Source organism: Trichechus manatus, unplaced genomic scaffold (assembly GCF_000243295.1).
Source record: "Trichechus manatus latirostris isolate Lorelei unplaced genomic scaffold, TriManLat1.0 scaffold00064, whole genome shotgun sequence".
NCBI lineage: Eukaryota > Metazoa > Chordata > Mammalia > Sirenia > Trichechidae > Trichechus > Trichechus manatus.
Window position 1 is genome coordinate 7,255,829 of NW_004444000.1, and position 18,326 is coordinate 7,274,154.

General features: G+C 42.4%; 1 protein-coding gene across 6 annotated transcripts in view; it reads right to left on the minus strand.

The window, feature by feature from the left end:
- APLP2 (amyloid beta precursor like protein 2) overlaps positions 1–6,634 on the minus strand; it is an 83,138-nt gene extending 76,504 nt beyond the window's left edge. For 4 of the 6 annotated variants that reach the window (XM_004379323.3, XM_023734063.1, XM_004379322.3 and 1 more), the window contains exon 1: positions 6,370–6,634. In XM_004379323.3, coding sequence (XP_004379380.1) covers positions 6,370–6,474 — 105 coding nt within the window. In that variant the 5' untranslated portion in view covers positions 6,475–6,634. The remainder of the gene's footprint in view (positions 1–6,369) is intronic. The other 2 variants (XM_023734062.1, XM_023734061.1) reach the window with 1 other exon arrangement.
- Between the last annotated feature and the right edge of the window lie 11,692 nt (positions 6,635–18,326).

An 18,326-nucleotide genomic window follows, 5' to 3' on the forward strand; every position in this document is an offset into this window, starting at 1 on the left:
CACTTTCAGTACAAACACCTCAGCACTCTTACCTCCTTTATCACCACAATATGCTCAAACAATAAACACTCTGCACTGCTCATCAAATATTTATTACAACTCTAAGAGCCTGAGCAAGCTTCTTTAGAAATCCAGCATGGAAACATGTATGGGAATGCTCCCAACTCCAGATAAGAATTACTTCTGGAAAGGTTAATGAGATGGAGAAAAGTTCAAATAAGGCATTTATCCTGGCTATAATATTTTATGTCTCTATCTGGAATGCTGTGTTTCTTTTTAAAAAGGCAAGAACACAGGAAATGTAATGTCAAGATTTACCAAAACTGGGTGGTGGATATATGAGTGTTTGTTATATTATTCACTGTATTGTGTTGGAAAAATTGACAATTAAAGCGGTAAAATATAAAAAAAATCCCACTTCAGCCCAGGCGAGTCTTTCAAAGACGAAGTATAAAATATTTGAAAATAGTTATCCACCACCACCAAATGTTTTCTTCTTCCCTAAATACCTCTCCTAGAGTTCATCTATGGTTCATTTCAGATTTTTCATATTCTTCACCACTCCAGTCACTCTGTTCCAGACAGTACTGTCCCTCAAAACGAGGTGCTGAGATTCTCACAGGACAAACTGTGGGAGAGGTTCCTCCTATGGCTCAATCTCGCCAGCTACCTTTCATTAACCTACAGATAATGTCGGTAAAGATAAATGACCTCTCTCCTTTCAGCCAGCCCTTTGTAGCAGAACTGTTGTTGTCTACCCAACCTCCACAGCCTCCTTCCCCAACTGAACCAACTTGATCCAAGTATGCATCCCCCTCCTCTTCAGAAGGCAGGTCCTGATAAGTCTAAGCCTCACCAAAGCGGCACCACTCCCCTGCCCATGCCTGGTTTGGCTGCAGGCATCTGATACAAATTTGTCCAATGAGATTTGACGGGTCTTGAGCTGGTAGGTTTTGAGAAAGGTTTCTTCCCTCTTAAAGGAAGATACACAGAGAGATAGTCTCTTTCCTCTGGATATTACTGGACAGAATGTGTCCTCTGGAGCAGCAGCAGCCATTCTGCAGGCACGAGAGGAGTTAGCCTGAGGACAGCAGAGTAGAAAGGTTGTGGTGAGCTGTTCAATTAACCAACCCTAGAGGGGCCCCACTCCAAATAGTGTTCACTTTTTTTCTGAACCACAATCTTATCAGAGTCATACTGGTTACTGTATGAACCTCTTCCTAATGTTTTACCTTTCAACTAGGCACGTGATTGCAAATCTGGTGCAGGTAGCCTTTTATCTCACAAATACTTCCTTCCACACCTGATTTTGACAAGACCCTCACAGGGATTCATATTTATTATATAAGTTGGGGTGTTTTTTTTTTTCCTTAAAATTTTTGGCCAGAATACAAAAATGAAACAAGCTTATTATTTTTAAAAATTTGCACATTACATACAAAAGCATTAAAAGGTTTTAAAAAAAAACCAATGGCAGATATAAAAAGGCAAAGTTCCCTGTGATTCTATCCTTCAAAGACAACCACTGTTAACAGTTTGGTGTATACTGGTTCACGACAGATTGTAACTTCTATGAAATTAGTTCTTTTTAAAGAAAATATTCACATTAGATTTTTGGTAGTGGGAAAGACAGGTGAACATGAGCGGAAGAAAATCTATAACCAAAAGAGAGACATTATGAAACACCCTAATACAGAGGAAAGATAAAGAACACAAGACTTGGCACAGGACGGAGTCCTACCCTGGCTCTGCTGTGTGATCTTAAGACCCTGGCCTTTACTGATGCACTTTTGAGGTAAAGATAAGCATATCTACTTCACCAGACTGTTTGGGGACCTAAATGATAATGTACCCAAATGTGGTTTGTTTGTTTGTTTTGGGGGCGGGGGTTTGCTGGCAAGAATTTTGTTTTGTTTTCCTCTACTGGTGTATTAGAACCACCTGGGAGCGTTTGGAACAAGAGCATCCCAGGTGCACTCACTGAGCTCTCTGGGGGTGGAGTCTAGAAAGCACAAGCAAGCACATCGTGTAGAGTAAAAAAGATATAAACATTTGTTTTCACTACTGCACTATTCAGCTCTAGCACAGAAACCTGTAACAGCGGCCCAATGAACACTGGTAGGATGGCTGAGTAACAAATGAAAAGTTAGCTAGTTTTCCAATCTTCCTATTTTAAAAACGACGGATTAGTTATGTTTTAAAAGCCTCCATGATGCTTATGTAAGAAAAATTCCCTGTAGGTATCAGTTATACTTGCTATAAAGCACTGGAACCCAGAAAAGTGATAAAAGCCATCTAGGTTTCAATGCACCTGCATGGTTCACTCTCCATTTCAGACCGTAAATCAAGGTACACTACACAAAATTTAATTCAGCCTCAAGGTAATCTAGTTTATCTCACTAAAAAACAACTCATGAAAATTGAATTATAGGCAATTTAGAATTCTAGCTCAACTGCCCTCCTCCACAGAAACCACAATTACTGTACAAAGATGTACCCTTACTTATCTGTAACACAGAACACTTTACAATATTGTCCTTCAGTAGTTCATATCAGGATAACTCAAAACAACAACAGCCAGGTACCAGCTTCAACATGCAATATTGGCTACTTTCATCAAATTTATGTACATGATAGATCTGGAAGGATACAAACATCAAAATGTTTATAGTGACCCACTCCTGAGGTTCACCCTTCAGCCAAAGATTAGACAGACCCATAAAACAAAACGAGACTAAATGGGCACACCAGTTCAGGGGCAAGGATGAGAAGGCAGGAGGGGACAGGAAAGCTGGTAATGGGGAACCTAAGGTTGACAAGGGGAGAATGTTGACATGTCATGGGGTTGGCAACCAATGTCACAAAACAGTATGTGTAATAATTGTTCAATGAGAAGCTAGTTTGCTGCAAAGTAAAATTTAAAAAAAATTTTTTTCTTAAATGTTTACAGTGAGACTTCCCTGGATGTGATTTCAGGTTATTTTTCATTTCTTATTGTTCATAATTTTAAATTTTTACAATGGGTATGTACTGCCTGTATAATTTTTCTTGTTATATTAAAAAGAAAACATAAAAGCCTAAGAATTTGGTAAAGGTGAATAAGATAACTGAATTAAAGAATCTTGAAATGTTTTTAACTTTTGATTTTTCAAAATCAAAACATTATCAGAAGTTAAAAATCTGATTTTTGTATTTGGAAAAATAAACGACTCTTCCAAGAATTCAAAGCTCATTGGCTTTAAAAATAACCATGTTTTCAAATGCTGTAAAGGACACTATCGGGTCAACTGACAAACTGGATTACAGACAGTAGATTTCATGGAAGTATTATATTAATGTTAAATTTCCTTAAGTTGATAATTGTACTGTGGCTTTGTAAGAGAATGTCTTTGAATTGTAGGAAACACACTGAAGTTTTCAGGGGGTAAAGGAGCATGACATATGCAAGTTACTCTCAAATAGTTCATCAAAAAATACAACAATAACAGAATGAATGATAAAGCAAAAGCTGATGGGAAAATGTTAACAACTGGTGAATCTGGGGAAAGGGTTTAAGAGTGGTTTGCAAAGTTCTTGCAATTTTTTGTAAATTTGAAATTATTTTTAATTGAAAGAAAAAATAATAACATTCAGCACTGTCCTAATAAAACATTTAAGATTATGCTGGACCAACTTCAAGCAAGACTTTACGAGGAGGGAAATTAGCAGGATTCAAAAATTGTGCTAATAAAAACACTTATGAAGGACTAACTTAAAGCAACACAGTTGTCCTACCTTAATCATACCTTAATTTGGGATTAATTTCGGCTATCAAACGACCCACTCACTTCCAAATGTTGTAGAATGAACCGTGAGTTCTGGTTCTCAGAAGCTCAGCTTACAGGGTTTCAGCACAAATACTGTCTTGAGACTCCCCAATGGGGACATACACACAACAGAACTTGTCTGGGATTTAAAAGAGGAAGTGACCCAGGGTACAAAGAGATTTTTTCTCTTTTTTTTTTCCTTTTTAAACAGGTGTAAGAGATTAATTTAGTCAACACCAAGCAACACTGAAGATTCTCCAATCAATAACTCTGTGCCAAGCAACTTGATCAGGGATTTGGCTAGAATCCCTTTGGCTAATCTCAACGAGGACCTTCTGAAAGACATCCTGATTTGATTTACGCCATTCTCATCTAATGTAAGGCTTAGACAGTCCTTTGCCAGACAGCAGAAAAACAAAATCGAATTACATATATATGAATAAAATTCCGACAGCTTGACAAAAGGAAAAGCAGCTTGTTTTGAAACCATTTGAAAGATAATTTAGTAAGTGTGGGCAAAAATATGGTTCCAAAGAACGGGAGCTATCACAGAATAACACTTGAAAACCATTCTGGGGAAATGTTTAATTCCTATTTCCTGTGCAGCCAGACTCTTCAAACGAACGATGTTGTGGCTAACAATCAAATCTAATTCACAACTAATTCTCGCATTATTTTTTCTTTCTCTGCAGGCATACAAATGCCTATCTACATTCTGCTTAAATCTGAAAGGGTGATATTCTTTGAAAATGACGGATACTTCATTGTGAATTAATTAGTGCCTTCAGATGCTCACAGCACTGGGACATGGGGTGAAAGTGTGAACCATGGTTTTGACCCCCTGCCCTTCTTCCATTTCAAATCTTTTTTTTTTTTTTTGTAACCTCTCATCTTAACGATTTAGCTTGGTTTCATCCTACATGATACTGGGCATCACGGATGTAAGTCTAACCATTATGCGGAGAGTAAAATACATCATAATCTAAAAGCAGTTTATATACATAATCACTATTTCTATTTAAGTTACCCCCCCCCCTTTTTTCCCCCTAGCATCATGAAGCTTTAAGCAGAACGAATGCAAACGTTTTAAGCCATTCCTTCAGTGAGGGTGGTTTTTTCTTATTTTCTCCGTGGAGATATTTAAACATTCTCTAGAAGTGGACACACTCTAACTTTTATTTTATTAGAAAGTTGCCAGTCAATATCTATTTAATCAAGTCCAGTCTCATGGCTCTTTGAAATCAGCCAAGTACCCACAAATCAATTCTAATTTTTAAAATAGTGAAGAGGGATGAGAAATAAACTACATTAGAAACACACATTCCAGTCCGACAGGTCAAGCACTATTTCTAAGAGGCAAGTAAAAATAAAGTTCCACGTCTCCCTCGGCAACAAGAAGGTTTATGTAAACCCGCACACACTCCAGACCACACTGCAGAACCAGCCCAATTCCAACCCCAAAGCAACCTTGCCTGTTCCAGTGGCCTCAATTACCGTGAATCGCCAAAGAAATTCAAGTCACTTCACCGAACCTCACGGCACAAAGGTGTTTACAGAGCTGCCTCTGATGCAGAATACTTAAATTTGAAGACATACACCATAGCATGACTTAAAAAAAGGTGTTTTTTGCGAAGCATTAATAGGTACCTTCCTTACTCGCTAAAACTCACCACAAAAGGGATGAACACAAACACCACAGGCTGTTTTTCCCGCTAGTTATTAGACTTCGGCAAACTGCTATATTTAACAATTCTCCTCAAAGGACTGATACCAGTAGCAGTGATTTTTATTTGAAAGGCAGGCAACCCAACTCCTAGGGCACCCCAGGAAGCAGAGACGCACACCCGCTGCTTCACGCAGACCTTTCTCACAGTCTAGCCAAAGCCTATTTACCCGCTCCCCGGCATCAAGGTTACTTTGAGAAGGGCGAAAACCAGAAAGCATGCATCCAAAAAGCAAAATCCGCCTTGCCAATAAAGGCTCTGCTTCTAGGTGGGGATCTCCCTAAAGAAAGGCGCTCCCATAACCCGGAGAGCGAGCGCGCTTTTCGGTGAGGTAAGGAGGGGGTGGCCAAGCAGGGACGCCTGGCTCCCGGTCCCCACCGGGCCGCCCACTGGAGGGACGGGCGCACAAAGGTCTGGATGCAGATCCCAGCAGCAGCAGCAGCGCCCGCAACCGGCGGAGCCGCAGGAGCACGCAGCGGGAGGCTTACATTGTCCCGGGGGAGGGCGGGGTTGGAGCCTCGGCTTCGCAGGGATCCCCGACGACCTGCGGGGCCGCGGCGCCAAGTGGGGGCAGGGAGGCCCGCCCGCACCGCCCCCGCACCGCCGGCTCCCCGCAACCCCGATGCCTTTCATTTGGCCTCTGCAGTGGCGGAGCCGCCGGCCTCCAGGATAAGCACTGCGCCAAGCGGGAGGCGGCGGCAGCGGAGGCGGGAGAGGGCCAGACCGCCGCAGCGCCAGACCCTCCCCGCACCGCGCCCCCACCGCGGACAGCCGCCCGCCCCAGGCCGCTTCCCCCGGGCAGATGAGGGAGACGGCGCCCCAGCGCGCGCGGCCCCTACCTCGATGTAGCCGGCCAGCGCCGCTGCAGGCGCTGTGAGCCCGAGCAGCAGCAGGACCAGAAGCCTGCCCATGGCCGCAGTGGCCGCGGTCCGGGTCACCGCCATCCCCTCGCCGGTGGCGATAGCGCTCGGCTTCCAAACTCTCACGACGAACTGCTTTCAGCTTCTCACACCGCGAATCAGAAGCATCTGAAATCCGTTCGCCGCCGCCCCGAGGGGGTTTACACCAACCGGAACTGACTTCACAAAACCACAGCCCTCCTTCCGCGGTGCCCAATGCCGTCCGGCAGAACCTCCCGAGGCACCGCCCCCTGCTCCGCCCAGGCCTAATCAGGGAGCGGAGGAGTCTGCCGCTCCCGCCCAACTCCGCGCCGACCCGCGGCGAGTCGCTCGCGTCCCGCCAGGCCCCGCCCCCAGCTGCGGACGGCCCCGCCCACGCTGCGATCCTGCGGCCGCGAGGCTGGGGCGGTGCGAGGCGGATTGGGCTGCACCGCGCGGAGCCTCCAGCCGCTGCAGGGCGGCATCGGCTCGTGAAGCTCGGCGCGGCGCCGCCCACCGTCATCCATCCGCCAGTGCTGCGGTAGTCTGTCAGTCTGCGGCCGCCTGATCCAAACAGACGCGGCTCCACTGGCCCTGCTGGGTGTTTGTTCCAGATTCCTTTGGGTACCGCCCTCTTTTGCGTTCTGGAAATGGTTTCATTAAAAACAGGATGAATTGCTGTGAGTCCAGGACTGTTTACAGAAGGCCTCCCCTGAGGCAGCGGAAGGGCTAATGAGGCAGCCTTCCTCCGCTCTCGGGTTCCTGTGCTGGGCGCGTCGTCCCTGATTCCCATCGTGTTCGTCTCTAGGCCCTAGGCCTCATTCTTTCCTGTCCTTCCCAGCGTTCACTGAAGCCAGGGATCGCTGCCTCCAACTGGAGACCGAGTGGGGCGAGCACCATGTTGACCTTGAGGCTCAATTCCCCTTTCTCGTGTGTTTCAGGAAAAGATCCTTTTTCTTTCTTCAGTTTAACATCACTAGCAAGAGGCCTGCGTCTCCCTGCTTTCTTGGTCCGCTTGTATTCCCACTTCAACTGCGGAGCGTTCGGCTGTCCCATTTCACCACTGCCGCGGCACCGCCATGGCGAGGGCCCGCCAGCTTTGTTTCCTTTCAGTAGGCTTACTGTGACTTATGCATCCAGTCTCTGCAGAGTCCTGGATTAGTCCCTTTAGGCTCAACGAAATAAGTAGAGGACAGGATCTCTACCCACAGGAAACTGGCAGTAAAAAGGAAGAGACAATGTCCTTAGCGTAAGCAGAGTGGTGCAATGAGAAGGAGCCTACATTTTCCAACTTTATTCCGTACCACATACCACACCCCTACATGTCCAGCTGCCTGTGGTTCAACTGGCCTCTGCCCGATTCAGAATCAGCGATTCCCCAAAGACAACCCACAGTTTTTCATCACAGAGCCCTTTTTAATGCTTTCTTGTGACTTCAATGCCCTGTCTCCAGTAGCTACCTGTTGAACACGTGTTCATTCTTCCTCTGCTCAACTGGATGTTATTTCATCCACTTTTGAATCCCAGGGTGCCGTTCCCATTATGGCTCTTGCTTCCCAAATTATTCCCCAGTAGACTACAGGTTTCTTTGGTATGCCATGCCACAATGTCCCTGAACAGCGGAGGCGCTCAACAAATGTTTGTTCAGTGTTACCGAACCAATTATCCTGGGTTCTGGTCTTAGTTCTGAAATTGTCATTAATTTAACTGTGTAACTATGGGCAAGTCCCTTCATCAGTTGGGGTTCTCTTTCCTTCGCTGTCAAGTAGGAATATTAAAATCTGTCTAATTTCACCAATTTGGTGATTCACTGAAAAACAAACAAGAAAATAGTGAAAAGCATGGAGAGACTCAAATATCAGGGGTGGCAGAAGAGTAAAGCAACATATTACCACATGGTAATTAGTTAAACCCATGAGCTAGTCAATAGGGGCAGCGACAAGAGAAGATATGAAAAGAAACCCAGAAAGATATATTATTTTTCTATTCAACTAATATTTATCATCACAGCATAGAGTCAAAAGCAAGAAAAGACCAAGTGGCATGAAGATTAAGAAAGGACCACTAAACAGAAGAAAATGAACTAGATAAATGGGACCTCCTAAAAATTAAATACTTATGCTTATCAAAAGACTTCTCCAAAAAAGTAAAAAGAGAACCTACAGACTGAAAAAAAAAAAAAATTTGACTATGGCATATCCAACAAGGGTCTAATCTCTAAAATCTATAGAAAACTTCAACAACAAAAAGACAAACAACCCAATTAAAAAATTGGTAAAGGATATGAACAGACACTCCACCAAAGAAGACACCTAGGACAGCTAACAAACACATGAAAAAAGCGCCGGTGATCGTTAGCCGTTAGAAAGATACAAGTCAAAACTACAATGATCTCACCCTGGCATTACTGGTGCTAGTTAAAAAAACAAAACAAAACAGAAAATAACAAATGTTGGAGAGGTTGTGGAGAGATTGGAACTCTTATACACTGCTGGTGGGAATGTAAAATGGTACAACCACTTTGGTAAACGGTATGCTGCTTCCTCAAAAAGCTAAAAATAGAAATACCATATGACCCAGCAATCCCACTCCTAGGTATATACCCTAAAGAAATAAGAGCCATAACATGAGTAGACATATGCACACCCATGTTCATTGCAGCGTTATTCACAATAGCAAGAAGATGGAAATAAGTGCCCGTCAATAGATGAATGATCAACAAACTGTAGTACATACACACAATAGAATACTGTTGTTGTTGTTGTTAGGTGCCATCGACTTGTTTTCAACTCATAGCCACCCTATGTACAATAGCATGAAACACTGCCAGGTCCTGTGCCATTCTCACAATCACTGTTATGATTGAGCCTATTGTTGCATCCACTGTGTCAGTCCATCCTGTTGAGAGACTTCTTCTTTTTCGCTGACCCTCTACCTTTCCAAGCATGATGTCCTTCTCCAGGGACTGGTCCCGCCTGATAACATGTCCAAAGTATGTGAGACAAAGTCTCGCCACCCTCACTTTCAAAGAGCACTCTGCCTATATTCTCCTGGCAGTCCATGGTATATTCAGTATTCTTCACCAACACCTTAATTCAAAGGCATCAATTCTCCTTGAGTCTTCTTAATTCATTGTCCGGCTTTCACATGCTTATGAGGCAATTGAAAATATCATGGCTTGGGTCAGGCACACCTTAGTCCTCAAAGTGACATCTTTGCTTTTTAACACTTTAAAAGTCTTTTGCAGCAGATTTACCCAGTCAGATTTCCTGACTGCTGCTTTCGTGGGTATTGATTGTGGATCCAAGTAAAATGAAATCCTTGACAAAGTCAATCTTGTCTCCGTTTGTCATGGTGTTGATTATTGGTCCAGTTGTGAGGATTTTTGTTTTCTTTATGTTGAATTGTAATCCATACTGAAGGCTATGGTCTTCGATCTTCATAGGTAAGTGCTCCAAGTCCTCTTCACTTTCAGCAAACAAAGTTGTGTCATCTGCATATTGCAGGTTGTTAATGAGTCTTCCACCAATCCTGATGCCATATTCTTCTTCATATAGGCCAGCTTCTCCGATTATTTGCTCAGCAAACAGATTGAATGAGTATGGTGAAAGGCTACAACCCTGACACCCACCTTTCTTGATTTTAAACCATGCGGTGTCTGCTTGCTCTGTTCAAATGACTGCCTCTTGGTCTATGAACAGGTTCCCCAAGAGCACAATTAAGTGTTCTGGAATTCCCATTCTTCAGAATGTTATCCATAATTCATTGTGATCCTTGCAGTCAAATGCCTTTGCATAGTCAATAAAATGTAGGTAAACAGCCTTCTGGTATTCTCTGCTTTCAGCCAAGATATCCCTCGTTCCACGTCTTCTGAGTCCTGCTTGAACTTCTGGCAGTTCCCCGTCAATGTACTGCTGCAACCGTTTTTTAGTTATCTTCAGCAAAATTTTACTTGAGTGTGGTATTAATGATATTGTTCAATAATTTCCACATCCTGTTGGATCACCTTTCTTTGGAATGGACACAAATATGGATCTCTTCCAGGCAGTTGGTCAAGTAGCTGTCTTCCAAATTTCTTGGCGTAGATAAGTGACCACGTCCAGCGCTGCATCCCTTTGTTGAAACATCTCAATTGGTATTCTGTCAATTCCTGGAGACTTGTTTTTCACCAATGCCTCCAGTGCAGCTTGAACGTCTTCCTTCAATACTATTGGTTCTTGATCATATGTTACCTCCTGAAATGGTTGAATGTCGACCAATCCCTTTTGTTACAGTGACTCTGTGTATTTCTTCCATTTGCTTTGATGCTCTCTGCATCATTCAATATTTTGCCCATAGAATACTTCAGAATTGCAACTCAAAGCTTGAATTTTTTCTTCAGTTCTTTCAGCCTGAGCAATGCCGAGCGTGTTCTTCCCCTTTGGTTTTCTAACTCCAGGTCTTTGCATGTTTCATTATAATATTTTATTTTGTCTTCTTGAGCTGCCCTTTGAAATTTTCTGTTTCAGCTCTTTTACTTCATCATTTCTTCCATTTGCCTTACCTACTCTATGTTAAAGAGTAAATTTCAGAGTCTCCTTTGACATCCATTTTGGTCTTTTCTTTCTTTCCTGTCTTTTTAATGGCCTTTTGCTTTCTTCATGTATGATGTCCTTGATGCCTTCCCACAACTCGTCTGGTCTTCAGTCATTAGTGTTCATTGCATCAAATCTATTCTTGAGATGGTCTCAAATTCAGGTGGGATATACTCAAGGTCATATTTTGGCTCTTGTGGCCTTGTTTTAATTTTCTTCAACTTCAGTTTGAAGTTACATATGAGCAATTGATGGTCTGTTCGCGGTCAGCTCCTGGCATTGTTCTAACAGATGATATTGAGCTTTTCCTTCATATCCTTCCACAGATGTAGTCAATTTCATTCCTGTGTTTTCCATCTGGTGAGGTCTACATGTTTAGATGCCATTTATGTTGCTGAAAAAAGGTGTTTGCAGTGACTAAGTCATTCGTCCTGCAATCTCCGGCGTCATTTCTATCACCAAGGCCATATTTTTCAACTACCAATCCTTCTTTGTTTCCAACTTTCACATTCCAATCACTAGTAATTATAAATGCATCTTCATTGTGTGTTTGATTGATTTCAGGCTGCAGAAGTTGGTAAAAATCTTCAATTTCCTCATCTTTGACATTAGTGGTTGGTGCATAAATTTGAATAATAGTCATATTAACTGGTCTTCCTTGTAGGTGTTTGGATATTATCCTATCACTGACAGCATTGTACTTCAGAATAGATCTTGAAATGTTCTTTTTGATGATGAATGCTATGCCATTCCTCTTCAATTTGACATTCTCAGCATAGTATATCATATGATTGTCTGATTCAAAATGTCCAATACCAGTCCATTTAAGCCCACTAATGCCTAGGGTATTGATCTTTATGAGTTCCATTTCATTTTTGACGATTTCCAACAGAGTACTACACAACCGTAACGAATAATGACTAATCTGTGAAACATCTCACAACATGGATGAATTTGGAGGGTATTATGCTGAGTGAAATAAATCAATCACAAAAGGACAAATAGTGTATGAGACCACTGTTATAAAGAAACAAGAAAAGGTTTATACATGGGGAAAAAAAAAAGCTTTCTTTGATGGTTACGGGGGGCGGGGGGGATGAGGAAAAATTACCAAATAGAAGCCATGTGTCAATTCTGGTGAAGGGAAAGGCAATACACAATACGAGGCAAGTCAGCAAAACATGACCAAGGCATGGGAGGACACTGAGAGGAATGCAAGAACAAAGAGAAACAATGGTAATTTCTATAGCATACACAATCCTGCAACAATAGTATTAACAAACACTAATTATAAATGGATACATAGCTAGATAGATATGACAAGAGGTGTGGAAGGATATAAGGGAACACAGACATTTGCAGATATAGGTTTGCTGGTGGATATTTCTACATACATAACTGTTGGTGATGATTATATATCAATATAGACAATAGAGCACACAAGGGCCACAGTCAGGGCAACTTCTTAGACATAACCAAACACCTCATGGGATGAAGTTCCTAGGCTCGAAGGCGAAGGACCATAGACTCAGTGGACATCTACGTCAATTGGCACAACCTAGTACTGAAAGATAAAGCTCTGCATCTTACTAAGGTGTATAGGGTCTGAGATCTTAAAAGCTTGTGAGCGGCCATCTAAGATACAACTCATGGTCTCTTACCCTCCAGAGCAAAAGAGGATAAAGAAAACCAAAGACCCAAGGAAGCAATTAGTCCAAAGAACTATTGGACCACATGAAGCACAGCCTACACAACCCCAAAACTGGAACAACTAGATGGTGCCTGGCTACCACTACCAGCCACTCTGCTGGGATTACAACAGAAGGTCCCAGACAAAGCAGAAGAAAAATTACAGAACAGAAAATCAAATTCACAAAAAAGACCAGACTTACTGGTCTGATAAAGACTGGAGGAACCCCAGAGACTATGGCCCTAAGACACCCTTCTGAACTGGAACTGAAGCCATTGCTGGAGACCACCTTTCAGCCAAACCATAGAAAGGCCCTTAAAATAAACAATACCCCAGAGGAACGTGTTTCTCAGAACAGTCTATTATACGAGATCAAAAGGGCAATATTTGCCCAACAGCAAAGATGAGAAGGCAGGAAGGGATAACAATTCAAGACGAAAGGAAATAGGGAACCTAGGACAGAAAACGGGGGAGGGCAGGCATATTGTGGGGAATGGAACCAATGTCATGGAACGCTTGTGTACAAACTATCAAATGGGAAACTAATTTGCTCTGTAAACTTTCTCCTAATGCACAATAAAATATTTATTTAGAAAAAAAAAAAGATTGCAGCCTAGAAAACTCTATGGGGCAGCTCTACTCTGTCACATGGGGTTGCTATGAGTCAGAGTTGACTTGACGGCACCCAACAGCAACAACAAAAAGCATGGAAGAAACCTGGAAGAGTACACCCTGCACTGTTACTTGTATTTTCTGCTGTGAAAGGGAGTAGAAAGGGAAGAGGGAATACTAACATTTTAATCCCTTTATACATGTGTTGGGGAGCCCTTGTGGCACTGTGGTTAAGACTCAGCTGCTAACCAACAGGTCAGCAGTTGAAATCCACCAACAGCTCCTTGGAAACCCTATAGGGCATTTCTACTCTGTTCTATGGGGTCCCTATGAGTCCGAATCAACTCCACGGCAACGGGTTATTCATGTGTTGCAGCCAAGCGCTTAACCACTGTGCCACCAGGATTCTTAAACTGAGGCTCACAGAGGTTAAATAACTTACCTACAACCAAAAGCCGATAACTAACAGAGAAAACAATTGAATCCTTTTTTGTCTGACTCAGAAATCTATGGTCCTCTGAACACATTATGCTAACCAACCCCCTACCAGATATCAGCGAAATATTAGTCTGATAAATCCCGCGAAAAAATGTATAAACGGCTTTCCATTCTTGCTGCTTTCATTTTAATGGGCTTTGTGATATTCTGTAAAATCACACTTCTAATAGTAAACAGAGAGGCCACTCTGTAGAAATGTGACTCAAGAGAATTTAGAAAGTACCCAGCTGTCCCATCTTTCTCTCCTGCTTGGAACCCTTCATGTTCTGGGTGCTGCTGATGCTAAATAGGTGTAACCACTTCTCTGAGGTAAGCAATGCAGTCCCTTAAGTAGAACAGGTTTAACCTCACCTGGATTATACCTTTACCATGGTAATTAAGATTTAAATATTTTAAGTCACAAAGCCTTTACCTTCCACTGGTCTAAACTAAAAAGAGAATCTGATTTTGTCAAATAAGTCCAGTGGATGAAAATATCAAGTACTTGAAGTCAATATAAAGCACCCAGCCTTGATACTACCAGAGCAGAGTCTAGCCGTGGGAGAGAATCTGGCCCTAGAGCATGCATGTAAATATCTTTTCTTCTCAAAGATAATATTGATTTAACTGATTATACTTTGGTTATGTAGGTGTGTCTGAAAACAAATGCTTGAAAAAACTATTTTAAACACATGCTTATCCTAAGTTTTGTTTTGTTGGTAAACTGGCTTGATGCAAACAGATTTTGTAAGGCTTAAAATTTCTACAATTTTGGGCATCATCTTAAAGACAAACTATATAAAATTGCCAGGGTCCCTCCCAGGGCCGTGGAAGAGATCAGGGCTAAAGAGCGGCCCTGGAGCTCAGTCTTCTTTAGCTCTGCGAAGAATCTGCCTCCTGCTGCAAATCTGTTTTGAAGCAGTAGTCACTGCACATGGCCCTGCCTATTTAGCTTCCTCCATTTATCGTTGTCCCTGAGTTTTTGTTTGAAAGATGCCATCCCATTCCTTGTACTTTAGTTGATCTTTTCTGCCTGTATGCCATGGTGGTTTCCTACACTGTCCGGAACCATGCCACATTTTAGTGCACTTGCTTGGTGCTTCTCTGAATTATTTCCTCTGCGTTCAGTGAAGAAATATCAAATGATGATAAAAACCTCAGTGCTGAAAACTGCCTACACTAACAGTCCTTATTGTTGGTGATTTCTACATGTTACTTCCTTTTCAGAAAAGTCGATGTGAGATTACTCAGCTTGAGAAGCCCCAAATCACAGAGTTGGAAGGTCGTCTTACTGCCCTATGCAGAGATCCTTTCTGCAATATCCACAATGGCAGAAGGATAGAGACACTCACAGCCCTATTGGTTGGAAAACATTTCTTTCTGTTGAGCTAACCCTCATCACATATTTGAAGACAGTGGTCATTGCCCATTCTGCCCTCCCCCATTCTCCAAGGCCTTATTGTAAATAGACTCAATTTCTTCAACCGTTTTACTTGTGACATTGTTTCCAGACCATCTTACCATCCTTCAAGTACCGCTGACATACTCCAATTTATCAATTAGCCCCTCTAAAAATGTGAAATCCCAAACTGAGCCCTATATTTCACTTGCTGTATGGAGCATAGTGTCCTCTTGATGGACAGTTTATATTTTAATATAAGCCAGAATTCCCTGATGAGACATCTATACCAAAATCACATAATAATTCATTCAACAGGTATTTATTTAGCAACCACTAGGTGCCGTGTCCCCCACCCGTCTGTCAGTTTGTCATTCAGTGGTGGCTTGTGTGTTGCTATGATGTTGGAAGCTGTGCCACTGGTATTTCAAATACCAGCACAGTCACCCATGGTGGACAGGTTTCAGCAGAGCTTCCAGACTACAACACATTAGGAAGAAAGGCCTGGTGATCCACTTCCAAAAATTAGCCAATGGAAACTGTATGTATTGCAGAATATTGTCCCAGACTTCGACTTGCTTACTTTGGTCGCATTATCAGGGGACATCATGTTTGGTAAAGTGGAGGGCCAGTGAAAGTGAGGAGAAGCCTCAGGGAGGTGGACTGACACAATGACGATAGGTTCAAACATACAAATGATCGTGAAAGTGGTGCAGGACTGGGCAATGTTTCATTCTGTTATTCATGGGGTAGCCATGAGTCAGGGCCAACTGGACAGCAACAGCAAGAAGGTACTAGGGATGTAAAGCTAAATAAGATATGCTTTTTGTCCTCTATATGCTATGGCTGCTAACCAAAAGGTCGGCAGTTCAAATCCACCAGGCGCCCCTTGCACCCACTATGGGGAAGTTCTACTCTGCCTTATAGGGTCGCTATAAGTCGGAATCCACTCAAGGGCAATGGATTTGGTTTTTTTTTTTTTTTTTTTTTGGTTTTTAATATGCTTAGTAAGTAAGGGCTCTTTGTTAATGGAAAAAAGTGCCATAGTAACAAGGAAAACTTTTCAACAAAGAAGATGCTTAAACTGAGTATGAAAAGACAGGAGTCACCTGGGTGAAGAATGCAGCTGGGGCTAGCAGGTGAGTGGCACGCAGAGGCAACAGCATGACTCAGCGTGACGATGTACGGGAACAACGAGAGTCACAAGGCGACATGATGGAGGTGGGTGCTCAGCTAAGGATTTTGAGCTTTATCTTGACAGCCATGATGGTCAGATGGTCTCAGCAGACCGGCAGATCGAAGGGATGGGCCAGGGCAGGGGACCAAGGCAGTAACCTAGGGGAGACCCGGCGAAAGCCTGACCCGGGGCAAAGAAGGAGTGATCCAGGGATTAGAAACTGCCCACGCGATGACTTGATGGATACAGAAGGAATGCCTACCTGGGGGAGGGCAAGGCAGGGGCAGCGGGATAATTCAGCGGTTAAAACAGGGACTTTCGATTCAGACAAATTTCATGGTTCAAATCCCTGCTGTGTCATCTTAGATGACTTCAGTTTACCAACGCTCGGTATTGCCTTTGTAAAACAGGGGTCTTATTAAGTCTTATTAAGACTAAATGGATTAATGTAGAGAGTGCTTAGGCCAGCGTGCGCCACAGAAGTGATCACTACGGGACACGGGGTGGTAGTTGTTTCTAGGGGTGGTGGGCGTGCTGGGGCGATTCAGCAACATAGAAAATGGAGGAGGAGGGACAGTCTAGGGGAAGAGATGATGATTTCATAGTAGTAACTCATACTTGTATAGTGCTTTCCACTTTTCAAATTTCTTTTGCATCCGTTATCTCATTTGATGTTCAAAACAAACCCATGAGGCTCACTGATTTCATTTCTAGGAATCCATTCTAAGGAAAGAACTCAAAATGAGAACAAATGATGAAAAAATACTCATAAGATATGATACTTGCTCTTCTGTGCATCACTGAATATATGCTGATTAAATAGAGTTTAGTGAAACCCCTCTGTTTTAAACTACTTGAAAATATTTGCACTGAAGATAAGGTGTTCCGATTGCCATCAAGTCAATTCCAACTCATGGCGACCCCATGTGTATCAGAGTAGAACTTTGCTCCAGTTGGAAGTAGATTGCCAGGCCTTTCCTCCAAGGCACTTCTGGGTGGACTGGGACCTCCAACCTTTTGGTTACCAGCCAAGCATGTTAACCATTTCTACCACCTACGGACTCTTAAGATAAAGTATAGCGTACACTAATATGCCACATTCTTCTTTGGGCTTATACTGACAGTCTTTTATTATTATTTTTTTAATTAAAAAAATTGAGTCCAGCTAGCTTCTCAAGCTGAGCCTCACAGGAGCTTGGTGGGATCCCAAAGTTTATTTTGTTGTTGTTATACATATATGCATGAGTTGTTGATGTATCACATGTCACACATTCAGAGTGTACAGTTCAATGGTTTTTAGTATATTTACAGAGCTGTGCAACCCTCACCATGATCAATTTGAGAACATTTTATTACCCCCAAAAGAAACATGGTACCCATTAGCAGTCACTCCCATCTCCCTCCAATCCTCCCAGGCCTTAGACAGACACTAATCTGCTTTCTGTCTCTATAGATTTGCCTATTCTGGGCATTTCATATAAATAGAATCATACAGTACTTGGCCTTTTGTATGATTCCATTTATATGACTTATTTCACTCAACATAATGTTTTCAAGGCTCATCCATATTGTACCATGTATCAGTGTTTTACTCCTTTTTATTGCTGAATAATATTCCAGTGTATGAATATACCACATATTATGTATCCATTCATCAGTGTATGAACATTTGAGTTGTTTCCACTTCATAGCTACTATGAAAAATGCTGTTATGAACATTTCTTGTATTAAGTTTTTATGTGGACATACATTTTCATTTCTCTTGAGTATATTCCTTGGAGTGGAATTGCTGGGTCATATGATAGTCTTCTGTTTTGCAGGTTAGAAATCTGATCTTGCCAGAGCCCTTGAAGTACTCTCTCAAAGTAACCAAACTCAGAGATTGCCGTGTAGAACTAAAAGGTTATTTAGCAATTGAAATGGGGGTTACAAATTTCAGGAGACCAAAATATTCATATTACCTATTTGGGAAACATCCTTTTCAATATC